This window comes from Rousettus aegyptiacus, unplaced genomic scaffold (assembly GCF_014176215.1).
Source record: "Rousettus aegyptiacus isolate mRouAeg1 unplaced genomic scaffold, mRouAeg1.p scaffold_m13_p_4, whole genome shotgun sequence".
In the NCBI taxonomy this organism is placed as follows: Eukaryota; Metazoa; Chordata; class Mammalia; order Chiroptera; family Pteropodidae; genus Rousettus; species Rousettus aegyptiacus.
Window position 1 is genome coordinate 137,218,416 of NW_023416307.1, and position 14,125 is coordinate 137,232,540.

The window sequence follows — 14,125 nt, forward strand, 5'->3', positions numbered from 1 at the left end:
TAAGAATTCATAAAATCCTTTATTTTTGGGATTTCTTGTTTTTAGCTTGGTCTCTGTGTAGTTTAAAAAATTACCATTAATACTTATATAAGGCTTGGAATTGGGCTCTTATTCTCAACAGGCCTGAAAAGGTACATTTGTAGAGTGGGGAGATAGGAGATATATAAAAGAATATATTTCTATATGAATGTGAAGTACTAACTCAATTGTGAGGTTGATTGCCTGCAGGTAGATCCACCTATAGTTAAAGGTGAGGGGTCCTCTGAAGTATAACAGGACTTAAACCATGTGCTCTCATTAATTCATAGTTGTTTTCAATGACTTTACTATACAGAGCCTTGGTTGGGGCAGGGGAGCGGTCATAATAATGGGTAGAAAATGCAGCAATAAAATTTTTTTATACACCATATTGATCAATGTATTGTTGGAAACATTATAGAATTTTAATTTTTTGATTATCTTAAAATGATTTCACTCCTTGAATAAAAAAGAGGCAAAGTTTCTACAGACTATTCATTTTGGGAAGACAGTAGATTTTAGAAATGTAGGTATTAAAATGAATAAGACCTGGGTTTGCTAGTTTGACCATTTAATAGTTGTGTGACCTTCTGTGTGGTTTTTAAAAATAAATAAATAAGAAAATGTACATAAAGCCTTTACATAATGCTAGCCCATAATAAGTGCATTGATATAATTATTTTAAAATATTTGATTTGAGGAAGCTTATTTCTAGGATTATAGTTTGAAAGGTGGTGACTATTCTAAATTTCGCCTGGCACTAGTTCTGACTTGAGTTTCCAAACCAGGTATATCTCTGACCTAGTTTCTTTCTATGGTATCCTCCGTTACCTCTCCAAAAGACATCTGTACATACATATCAAGGTAAATGAAATAAAACACCAAGGTTGACACTATCGCCTGCAACAACACAAACTTAAAGAAAAACAACTTGAAATTGAATCATGCTGTCTTAAGATAATTTTATCCAAATTTCAATGAAAAGTTCAAAACAGAGGCTCTGAATATATATTTTAAAACATGACTTAAGTACATCTTAAGTACATTTGCTTTACTAATTCATCTTATGCTTACAGAATTCAGTAGCTTTCAATTGCTTTCTGATAACAATTTTTATTTTTACATCTATGACTTGCTATGCAATAGAAGAGACATACAGGGCCTTTCTATTAGACTAGTCCTGCTTATTCATACTAAAAAACACAAAGCAAGGTAGAAATAATTTCCATTTAAAAATGTACTATTTTTTTTCTTCTCATGACTTGAAGAAAAACTACAAAATTATATTAAAAAATTCTCATGAAGTCAAATATTTTAACAGATCAAAATTTATTCTCAATATCATTAAAATTTTGATAAACTATGTCACATTTACCAAATATGAAACATCTGAACAGAATACAATATTTTAACTCTTTGTAGTTGCTATAGTTTTAGCTCTCCAAAGTCCCAAATGGAGTCATCTACCCAACTCTCCCTCACCTCCCCATGCTTTTTCTAATAAATAACTTTCCATATGCTTCCAAAAGTACTTTTGTGCTTTTTAAAAAATCTGTTCACTGCTAAATTCAACATATATAGTAAAATAGTAATCTAAAGTGATTAAACAAACCATGAATTTTCGCTAGCAAGTTCAAACAATCAGCATGTATTAATAGATCCTATTTTATTGGCTAAAATGCTATGTAAAAAGATATGTATTTTTAAAAATCAGTTGCAACCTTACTAACCAACTGAAGCCTCTAATGTGCATATGACAAGGAGAAAATTCTGAGATGTCCTAAATCAAATTACAGCAAGCCAGAGGGTGGAAGGAAGGGACCAGAGAGGTTAATCAGTTAACAACTCCAGTGCAAAACCAACGCGACACTGCTTACACTTTTTGAATGTATGTTGAAACTGAATTACTTTCCAGGTAGCTATTTCACTGATTATCTAAAGAGAATAGCCAGGCACCACTGACCACCAGACACCTCTGCTTCTTGCTTAACCATGAATTTTCCAGACTGTTGCCTACCACCAATCCAAAGGAGCAAATATTTCTTCCTTACAGCTTATGCACCTATCCCAGAACTAGCTGCATTTCACCTTCTCTCACCCCCTTGACCTATAGCCAAGGTAAATTCTTCCAAAGCAACTTAGATCTTTCTTTCCCAAACTTTTCCATAAAAGAGCCCATCAACTGCAGGATAGCAGAAATATTTATCTTTTCCACCTAGCCCTGCTGTTATTGGTTCACACTACAGGCTCCAAGACCTGGTCCTTTCCTGGCTAGCATTTTGGCTCAATAAACCCATTCTTTGATGAAAGCTTTTGGCCATGGAATTTTAACTCATTTAAAAAACCCCACATTGTTTACGTAAAATGCACAAGAATGCCCGTTTCCAACTAACTATATTAAACGCAAATGTCAAGGAACTCTATCGTCAACTTTTTAAACTTATAACAAACATCCCATGAGCCATGATCAAAATCCTAACACTGTTAGGTATACACAACAAACAAAATTTCCCCTTCTCCTCCAAAAAGCTCTGAGAAATTATTTAGTTTAATATACTATGGTAATAAAACTTTTACTTAATTATTCTTCCAGATCTTAAAAACAGAGATGAATCCATCCTCTTATCTTCACATCTGCAGGTACACAAATAACTTAAATTGATGATATAAAATCGAGAATATATTTTTAGAAAAGCTTACCGTTGTCGTTTTTCAGCATCCCATTACTGAGTTGCTTTAATCTCTTCTGATGTGATTTGCCATTATAGTGGATCTGAGCTTGAGCAGTCGAATTCAGCTGAATGTTACACACGTTGCACAAAGTGAAATTTGCATGTTTCTTTTCTCTTTCTGGTTTTTCTTCAAAGTCATCAGGTAAAAATTCAGCTTCACTCTCTCCATCTTGTGCACAAGTGAAATCTAGGGTTGCAAAGAAATTTATGAAGAAGCCCAGCAAGATTTTTAGATTTCTTTATATTATTAAATCAAGTAGCAAATGAAGATTGTCTAGACACTTGGAATTCAAAATTTCCACTTCCTTCCATTTTAGTAGGGTTTTTTTTTTGTACTATCTAAAAATGACTAGCCTTTCTAATAGAATACAAATGGTAAATATTTTACTTTTTTTCTGTTGAATACTGCATTAAATATCTGACAAGTGTTTAGTACACAGTATCTCATTTATTCATCATAACATGTTAGGCATCATAGTTTTTCCTGTTTCATAGCTGAGGAAACTAAGGTTAAGAGGAGTTAAATAACTTGCCTAGGTTCGCACACTAATAAACAGTATAGCTGGGATAAGTATTCAATTTTATTCATCCCTAAATTCCAAGTTCTTAATCATCTTGTTCTATAGTATTTATTAACATATTAGGTATTTCCCTTTAATTCAATCAAATAAAATTCTCTCATTTTTAAATTCCTTGTAATTAAGTAAAGTCCCTAACATCTGGATGGATATACCCTACATATACAAAAAATATTAAAACTGTTTCAACATCTAAAATTTTACATCAGAAGTATAAAAGAGGTTCTGAACACCCAAGATAGCCTCATAATCTAGGTTTGAAACAAGTGTAACTGATCTATGACTTAATTACATTTGCAGTTATTATTTTTGGGTAAATACATGCTTTGTATACTCAAAACTAAGAGAAAATGGCAAAAGACAATTCTAGCACCTCTGGCCTTAAAATTGTAATAATTAAGTAACTACTGTAATATATATTTTACTGTTCATTGACTAATCACTTAAGATGATACTGGTTTCTTTCTAAAATGCATCTGTACTTTCACTACACAGGACTCTGTGGAACTCTTATGGTCCAGATATGATTTCTCCAATCCAATTTTCCAGATTCTTCAGTAATTCATTTTGTAGTCTTCGGAAATACTGACAGAGGAAAGCAATTATCATTTTAATGTGTATTTATTAATTGCCCACTATGTGGCAGGCACTCTCTAGGTAATGGGAATAAACTGATAACCAAGATGAAGATGGTCTTTGCCATTACAGGACTTACTGATAATGACGGAAAGCACTTGGGCTTTGGTATCAGGCAAATGAGATAACAAATGCCCATATAATGTTAGCAATATGTAATAATTGGTTTGCTAGTAAATTTTTAAAAAGTAAAATTTCCAGAGATGACATTATACATGACTTTTAAAGCATCCATTTAATTTAAAATAACTTAGAAAAAAATTTTTAAAATTAAGTTTTCAAAAGATTGTTCTAATGTTGACAAAGACATTGTTGTCAAAGGTGCCTGTGCAGTTTTAAATAAAATTCATAAAATTAAGATCATATACTGAACAAGTATTTAAAAATTTAATGCTCATTCTTAAAATTTATAGTGAAATAGTGGTCATTCTTTTGTCTCCTTGGTAGAAAAAATGAGGGTTAACTTTTATTTAACATTTCCTTATTTGAATTTGCATGGTATAAATTACATCTATATATACACCTTATATTTTTTAAAAATATTCTGTGAGAAATCAAATGAACCATTTCAGTAGTGAGGTTTTCTCTATTTTCATAACCATTTTAGAAACAAAATAATATTGTACTGCATTGGTCAAATATTAAATACATATGATATAAATATATATAACTATATTTATACCATTTCACCTTTGAGAAAATTATATACCATAGCATTCTTCTCCATTTTACTTTTAAAGTTGTAAATAGTGCATAATTAGTGCTATATAGCACCAACATAAGAACAATTTTGCATTGATCTTATTCCCCACTAGAGTGCAGTACAAATTTAAAATTCAAACTATAGTTTCTGGAGATTCCCATAACACTGGGCATGAAAATAGCATTACTGTAATTTCGTAAATATATAATACACACAACATATTCATATACACAATGTTCAACTTTAGTGGTATGTGTATATATTATATGGTATACCTAATGTATTCCACATGAATTCACTGAAATGTAGCTATAACCATTAGACATTAAAGATGAATTGGCAGAAAGTCAGAAAAGCAAACAATTTAAATCAATCGTCATGTTCTAAGTTTTTTATTAATACACAGTAATTGTTTTATATAGTATCCTGACTTAAACATAATTTTTGAACTTCAAAAATGAGAGCATTTTAATTGTAATATCTTACTTTTATAATAGCAAAATGATATAAAAGATTACATGAGACAGATCAAGGTTAATGGATTGTTACTTCAATTATAGCTTTTATTACATCATGGCATCAAACTAAATCTGTCATTCTCAGTAAGATTGTGGTTTTCACAAGGTGAAGAAAGCTTTATTGGATATTCATGGATTCACATACAAATATTAAACTGGGAGTGGCAGGATGAGATGCAGCATGAAACTTTGAAATGTATTTCTTTTCCTTTTTGAAGCAGTAGACTTTAAAATTGTAAACTCAGAATCAGAAGTTCTCTTTTGAGACCTCAGATAAAGAAAATCCTATCTTACTCTTTAAGGGACTCATCATGAAATTATGGCTAGCATATCTCTGAGACCAAACAAGAGCTCACAGTTTAATTTGAAAAATAAAAATAAAGGCAATTCTTATGTTTTTAAAAAAGTCATACTTCATTTAGAACCTATATTCAGTAATAGGTCAGATCTATCTTAAATTTCAATGCAATAAATGTTATTCCTCAAAGTTTCAAAGTCCTATGAAAAAAAACTGTATTATTTTTTTCCAAACAAGGTGCAAATATTTTTCTATATTTTGACCTGTTTTCCTCCTTTTTTGATTTTAGGAATCTCTTCTTGACTTGGTTATGTTCTCAGGGCTTCCTTGGCAAAACATGACCCCTGGGTTTATGCAACTCAATATACCTACGTCCAACCAGGGATGTTGAGGCTGGGTTATGAATCATGCTCTTAAGTTTTCAGGCCATATTTTTTTTTATGAGGCTACTTTAAATATCAACCTTGTTCTCTTGAGAATGCACCAAATATCTTTGTGCTTTCATCTGTACCCTACTTTGCATCTAAAACAGTTTATATAAAATTTAAGGATGGTTTGCCCCAGAAAAAAACTTCTGGAGACCTAAATTAGAGAGAAATTGTTTTGGCTTATACCTGGTGAAAAGTTATGTCGAGAAAGAGAACAGGAGATGGTTGAAGATCATTGAAAAGTGATTCAACAAATATAGTCTCAGAACCTCCTCCGTGTCTAGCACTCTTTAGGCACTTGGGCTATTAGTGCACCACACAAGCAAATATCCTAGTTCTTCGTGGAGTTTGAGGATAGGGAAAAAAATGTAGGCTACAGGAATTGCAGGATGACATTTGATAACCATTTAGACGCTAAGTAAGAATAATACTGGTATTTAATGTGATTAAGATTTGGGCTTGTAAATTTAGCAATTAAACAAGTAAGTTTTTAGTTTATTTTAAGAAACAGCTTTGCTTTCTAGTGTGTGAAGTCCCTAGGTTTTCTTCCTTTTATTTATTTATTTTTGCTTCTGTAGACTCCATTTTCTTAAAATATATTTTGGTATTTTTCTAAAGTCTATATTCTAAAAAGACTAGACTGTCATTCAAGTCTAGTCTTTTTAGAATATAGACTTTCTCAAAATATTACCTGCATCCAGTTTTATCATAACCATTCTATCATAACCATTCTTATGAATGACATAGTTACTTTTAATTCAATATATCCTTTCTCACATACCCTGCTTTCAATATCAGAGGAGTAGAGCAAACACTATTGATGATTCAGAATAACTTCAGGCTGCTTGAGAATACTTTGTCATATCAAGAAAAAGTTTGTGAAAAAATTGTACATCCCAACTATGGCAGACATACTCTAAGATGCCCCCTATGACTTCTACATCATGGTAGTTAGATCCTTGCATAATTCATTTCCTTGGAGTTCAGGCAAAACCTGTAACTTGCTTCTACCAATAGAATATGGTAAAGGTGATGGGATATATGTGATTACATGTATGGGACGTACGGGATTATGTTACATAAGATAATAATGCTCTTCTTGTGAGGAGAGACTTTCTCTCCCTTGCTAGCTTTGAAAAGGCAAGCTGCCTTGTTACCAGCTTCCCTATGGAGGAGGACCACTTAGCAAGGAGCTTAGGATATCTCTGGCAAACAGCCAGGAAAAAAATGAGGCCATGATAAAGAGCTGAATGCAACCAACAACATGTGAGTGGGGAGGAAGTCGTTCCTTCAGCAAACCTCAGATGAGAACACAGCCTTTACTGGCATCTTAATAACCAGCTTCTAAAAGCCTAACGGAACCGGAAGGTCTGCCATAACCTCCCTTTAGCAGTTTGCTTAGTCAGTATTTTATATGTACATTTACCCTATGCTCTCAGATCATGCAGCTTGTTTAAAGCCATTTTGCTCCAAAACTTGTAAGCCCACACAAAGTAACTAGTATGTCACTGAGAAATTTGACTCTGAGTCAGAGCACTTTAACTAGCCAATCAGATGATGCTTTATGTTTAATTTTTCTCTTTTTGCTCATCAGCTGCAAGCTGGCAGAGGACCCAGGGGACCCAGCTAAGCAATGTCTGGACTTGATGCTCAGAAGCTATGAGATAATAAATCTGTGTTGTTTTAAGCCATTAAGTTTGCTGTTATAATGTTATGCAGCAATAGATAACTAAATACCATCCAACTCTTTTGCATTAATTAATAGTGAAATTAGGATATAATGCAAATTTCCATGGAAATGTATCTGCTTGCCAAGAAGTCCCACAACAGCTTACCATCTCAGCTTTTTAAAAATGATTTAAGTTATTTTTCTCGTACATGCTTTAAAACATCCCAGCTACATCCCTGACACCAAATATATAAAGCATGTTTGAGTAAAAGAGATGAAAATATAAATAATTTCCCTCATGAAGCTCTAGATCACCTGATATACATCCATGGCAGACATCACTAATCAATTATGATATCTTTTCCCTCAGAGCCTGGATTTGGTTTTACACACTCAATAACTCACTGTATGAATCCACAAATTGTTCAGATTTGCTATATAAGATAAAATTTTATTTGTGATACTAAATACATTGACTAATGTATAATCGTTAAATTTGACTTAGAGAGAAATAAAAACCTGTTTTAAAAAAGATGAAAATGTGTTGTAGTTATTGTTCACTATAGCACCATTTAACATGTTTTTTTTTTTTCATTATCCAAATGATAAGCTTGAAGGTTGTCAATTAAGTTTATAAAACTCAATAATCCTAGTCCCTATAAAAGAAACAAAATTGAAAATATCTTTGTTAAATTATAGTAGTTGTTATAAATAAAAAAAGTAATTCAGGGTGGTAATTTTGAGATAGAAAATAACTCTAAAAATATAAGAGATATTTTTAATATGTAGAAGACTTTAAGAAAAATTTCATTATACTCATGTTTTTCAAATGCATTATATTCAGATTTAAGTTTCAAATAGAGACTTAATATGCATGAATACAGGTCTATGAAGAAATGTGAAAGATCATTAAATGTTAGAGTAAATTTATAAATTTAAATTATAAAAAATTAACTTTCTTAGATCTAAAAGAAAGATGAAGAAGAGCCTTAACAGTCTTAAAATATATAAAGGACTATTATTAAATTGAAGATGGTTTTCAGCTTTTGTCAATTTCTATTAATAAAGGAAAAATAATACATGAGTTAAACTGTGGCATAAATAATTAGGTTATACACAATATTATCAATAAGAAATTTCCTTGGTTGGATAATAAATTCTCATTTATCCAGGATAGTTAAAGCTAAATCCTTTTAAAGGTAAAAAGATGGAATCTGTTCTTTCAAGTGCTTTGATCTCCAGAGAATGAAGTTTCACTAACAAGGATTTTTCGTGAAATAAAAAATTTGCTTTTAAAAATATATTCACATTTCACCATTGCTAATTATATTTTAATTTTAAAAACTAATTTTAATAAGCAAGTAACTATACTTTCCCTTTGAATGTTGCTTTTTCATTGAAAGGGAATGTAGCAAAATATTAGGTTTTAGCACTATTAGAAATATTTCACCTTCTTTGTAGAATGAGTTTTTTCTTTAATTTTGTTTTCGATATACATATTTCATGTTTTTGTTATTTTATTTTTATATTCTAAAAAATGTTAATTTGAAAACAGAAAATTCACAGTTTTATTTAGATCAAGGTTTTATTTAAGAGATGTGGGGTACAAAACCACAAATTCCAAATTTGTTAGTACTTGGATTATATCTGAAAATCAACTCCAAGTCTCTAGCGAATTCAAAGATCGCTTTAAGGATTTCTGATGATGAATTTGCAGTAGTTGTGTCAAGAGCAAGGACCATCAAAGTGTGCTGCATGTAACATTTTCCAGGTGTGTAGTCTCCAGAAAGCCCTTCACCACTGTCTTTCTTCCTGCATTTGTAGAATAAAGTAGGTGGACAAATGATATCTGATGTCTTCTAATGCTAAAAAATGTACCCTAGTTTTGGAACGTCACATTTTACACCCATGCTCATGCTATCATTATTGCCCTCAGTGTAACATGTTTTTTTTTTTTTTTCTTTAGAATGAAATTTTTAATCTAATATTTATTTGGAGTATACATTTTGATACTCAATTTCCTCCCAGTTGTGCCAGATCTTAAATCTTCAGCAATTTGTGTGTTAATTGATAAGAACTTTGCTTTTGATTGACACCTCTTAAAATTAAACTCTCAGAATTAAACTACTCAAAGTCTTGATGGCCCAAGGATCAAGAATGGGCAAGCACTCTAGACTGCCATGAAGTCTCTTCATATTTTAAAATTTTAGATTTGTCATTCCATGTACCTCTAATTTTTAAGCTTATGGTAGTGCTATGTAGCTATTAAAAAATCCTTTTTTAATCTTAACTTTTGAGGTATGTTTAAATTAAAATGTTTTTAATAAACATGGCTTTTCTTCCATAAATATTGTGATTAACAAAAAAATTGTTGTACATTGAACATTACAAACTATCAACTTTTGTTGATTGTAACTCCAATTTACCAAGTGGGAGAGTGATCTACCTTATCTGATTCAAAGTGCCAGTAATAAAAATTGAAATGACTATGGAAACATTAAAATTGCGAATTTCAGGAAATAAATGTATAGAACAATAATGAACTAGGAGAGAAATAGAATACTAGGAGAACATCTAAGCCAAATGAAATGGTATGAACGTAGATAAATGTTTAGAAATAGTATTTTCAGTCTCATACTTATTTCTAACTCGATCATGTTGATGAGTGAAACGACTTTTATTGCAGCCTTGGTGCAAGCTAGACTATGATTCCGTGTGCAAAAAGCATGCATAGTAATAATATTTTTTTCTCCCTCAAAACAATTCACAAGTACATAGATATGATGTAAACCTTTCAGTAGTCATTTAAATTTTATTTTTAGAAAGACTTTCATCACCCCCCTGGAAAAGAAGGCTGGTAAGAGAAATGTTAGTCATGTTGTATCTGAAATATGTCCAGGAAAGAAAGGGAATTTATTGCTGACTCTAGATGTAACCATATGTGTTCACTTGAGAATTCTCTATATCACATAAAGACAGGGCAATGGCAGAAACTGGCATGAAAGAGTAGATTGTACTAAAGTCATGCTGCTTGTTTAATAATAATACTGCTATGAATTGGATATAGGCATAATTTGAGAGATTCCTGGTCAAACAGTGTCATTATTTTAAATATTTCAAAAGTCAACTTAGTTTTACATTCTGATTACCTAGCTTAAGCAAGTTTACTCAATGTCCATTGGAAACAGAAAGTGAGGCTTCCACTTGGAAATAAGAAAAGCCTCTGAAGAATTAACCTTTGAAATCAACACACAATGGGTCAAAAAAGAGATTCACAAAGTTAGAGTAGAGAGAAAGAGGGCTCTGAGGCCAGCATGAGCTCAAAGGTAACTCGAAGTAAGTGGAACAAAGGCATCCAGATATATGAAAGAATATTGACTTCAAGGGACTGGTCAGCCAGGGAAGCACGTAAAAGAGCCAGAGAGGTTAAGTGCCACCTGGATCTATCAAAGCACTGTTCGGGGGAGACGATCATGATTGCTATGACCATTTATTTCTGTTGTGAGAGATTTTGCAAGCTTCAATGTCCTGATATCATAGAACTCCCAGTTCATTTAACTCTCCCTGTCCTGATTACACGAACACCAAGCAGCCTTTTGATCTCGATCTGGCTCTCCTTATGTGGATATAATGGGAGATGTATTTACAGAGGGAGAATAAACTGATCATAGGAATTTGATATATTGTTGGTCCCGTGGCAGTAATTTCCTACTGAACAAATGGTGTCTTAATTCATTTCATGCTCTGACTGGATGGACTACACCCTAGTATTCATAAACTGGTCTTATTCAAAACAAATGTCTAGAGTGCTTGGCACAAATAATCTATTTGAAATGTGTTCACGATTAGTATTTTATGAATGTCACTTATGAAAATTTTAGGAATTTTTTAGTGTTTTTTTTAAAGCTAATAATTAAGAAACACATATAGTATCTACTAGGTTCTATACACTATGAAAAACTTTATGAATATTATTAATTCATTCAACCCTCAAAACATCTCCAATAAGTAGATTCAGTAATTAACCTAAATTTTATAGATGAGGAAACTAAGGCACAGCCAATAAGTAGCAGAGTTGAATTTTAAACGCAGATTCTGTCTGGCTCTAGAGTCAGATCCTAATTGTATCTTCAGTCTAGATTGTAACAAATGAGAAGATCCTATAATCTAAAATCTCACATACAAAAAGGCATGTGAGAATGCTTAAGGAATACATGGCCATTCTTTACTGAAATTTCTTTATTTATTGGTTTAGTACTTTTATCTAGAAGCAACTGTTAACTCACAGCTTGAAGTCTGCATACAGTACAGTCATTTATTTAATTGAGATCTATTAAAACAAGATCACTAAGCAAAAATCAACATCATATGTTTTTCATTTAACTGGTAATATCTATTTTTCAAGCTCATGGTAATTAATGGGCACTTTGGTTTAGAACTATTTAAGACCTTAATTAATTTATAAAAATCAGTCAACTTGTAAAATATGAAAGCTTTCCTACAGCTCTCTCTATATATACACTCACATTTATACATATGCGTAATTTTAAAAATAACATCAAATTTCATAGGCCTATGTTACTTCATAGTATTCAACCTTCTGTTTAAATGGGGAGGTGATCACTGAGGGGAGATTGGAATCCAGGGAACCCGAAGGAGGAAGGGAAAGAGGTAGGGAAGGAGTTGTAAGAATATTGGGCAAATATAGATGGGTTTGTGGATTTGTAGACCGAAAGCTTTAATAAAGTAATTCATATGATCTAGAGAAAGGCTTTATAGGAATATATACCATCTTCTTCATCATCACAAATTTTACATTTTTAGACTTGTCTTACATGTCTCTCTTTAGGTGATTGACAATAAGTCAAACTTAAATATTTCCAAGTTGTTTTGTTTGGCATCTGCAAAAGCATCAGTGACTAGACAGGGAACCTAAGTAGATAATTCTGTATTGCTTTGTGTCCTGTTGGAGGTGCTCTGTTGTTCATTAAGCACAAGTCCTGCCTTCCAGATGATATTAGGACATCCAAGAAAGTGAGCTCTACTTATGGAGCTGTGTATATGTTAACCCTTACATGCCGTCTGTCATTCTTTATACTAACATTCTTTAATTCTAACACTTTTGCCCTGATGTGTTTGCATTGTTTGGAAAATGAACACTTACTGATTAAATTCAACAATAAAAATGGCCCAGTGGGTGCAGCGAAGCAATAAAAACAGTATTCTTGGTAAGTGTTGCTATCACAGTTTGAGATTTTATATTACTGCTGAGGAGTAATTTCAAAAACAATTACTTGTGGGCAAATATATTAATAATATTCAAATAGTTGAAGTTGGAAAGCAAACCTACAAGATGGGAAATTTGAAGTTTAGAGTGACATTCTGTCTTTGATATGGTACATCCCCTGGGCTCAGATCCTGAGGCATGTATCAATTTTATTATGACTTGTACCCTCTGTGATGATAGCTACATTTTTGAGGCACAGCAAATAGATTTTTTAAGGATAATTCTTTTCTGTTACTAATTTATTTTTAATTCCTATGTTGGTAACCCTGAGTTCATTTTAAATGAGCAAAAAGTTATATTAGAGGTGTCTAGAAGTAATTTCTCCAAATATGGTTTTGCTGTGGTTATTGACTGTAATGTCTAGCATTCACAAGTTCATTAAAGCATTTGCTAATATCATGTCACTAAAGGTCAAGGTTACATAAATAGTAACCTAGCAATATAAAACAAACCCACTGGAACTATCTGAGTAACTTGATATTGAGGTAAAATCAAATATGGATATATATAAAACTGATCTCTATGAATAGTATTTCTCCATGAAGTTACAATCATTTAAACATGTCAATCCATAGAAAATGACAAGTAATATGATATAGGTGTAGCCCTTTTCTCTTTCTACATGGATAGCTTTCCATTCTTGTAATTTGGGGTATATTTTAAGCTATTTAAAAAAAATGACAGCATAATCTACCATTTTACAGTGATTATTTATAAAGAATTGTCTGTGAAATTCTAAAATGTCTCAAAAAAGCTTGAGAAATACCTAAAATGTGAATTTTAAGTATTTCTTAGTACAAGTTTTTCCCCTCAGATTACATGACAATTGTTATTTATCTATACGATATATGCTCAATTTTAATAAAAATTGAAGCAATTATTATTTTAATTGTTGATTTAACATAGTAAATTAAGCACTGTGTTATTTTCTTTATAAACATAGGGAGTACAAAGCAGAAATTGCTTTCTATATTGTTAATTGGGCTAGATAGTTATTAATGGTCTAGTTAAAAATACTTTTAAATAGTAAATTGTATTGACTTTTAAAACCTATTTTGCTTAATGTGATCACTTAGAGGTATCTCTACAGCATATTCTTTTAGAGTTAATTCTAGTTTGAGAATATGATGATAGAATATGAACTTTTTGTTTTTGTTTATGGTTTCTAAGTCTTTAAGGTGATTAATACTTTTTTTGAAAAACAGAGACACAAGTAAAATGTATAGTACTTATAATACACTATTAATAAATAACTGTT

General features: G+C 31.6%; 1 protein-coding gene across 1 annotated transcript in view; it reads right to left on the reverse strand.

The window, feature by feature from the left end:
* The window catches only part of ZNF385D (zinc finger protein 385D), a 721,959-nt gene that overhangs the window by 560,580 nt on the left and 147,254 nt on the right, over positions 1–14,125 (reverse strand). The window contains exon 2 of the mRNA XM_016158249.2: positions 2,719–2,937. Within this exon, the coding sequence (XP_016013735.2) occupies positions 2,719–2,937 (219 nt within the window). The remainder of the gene's footprint in view (positions 1–2,718; positions 2,938–14,125) is intronic.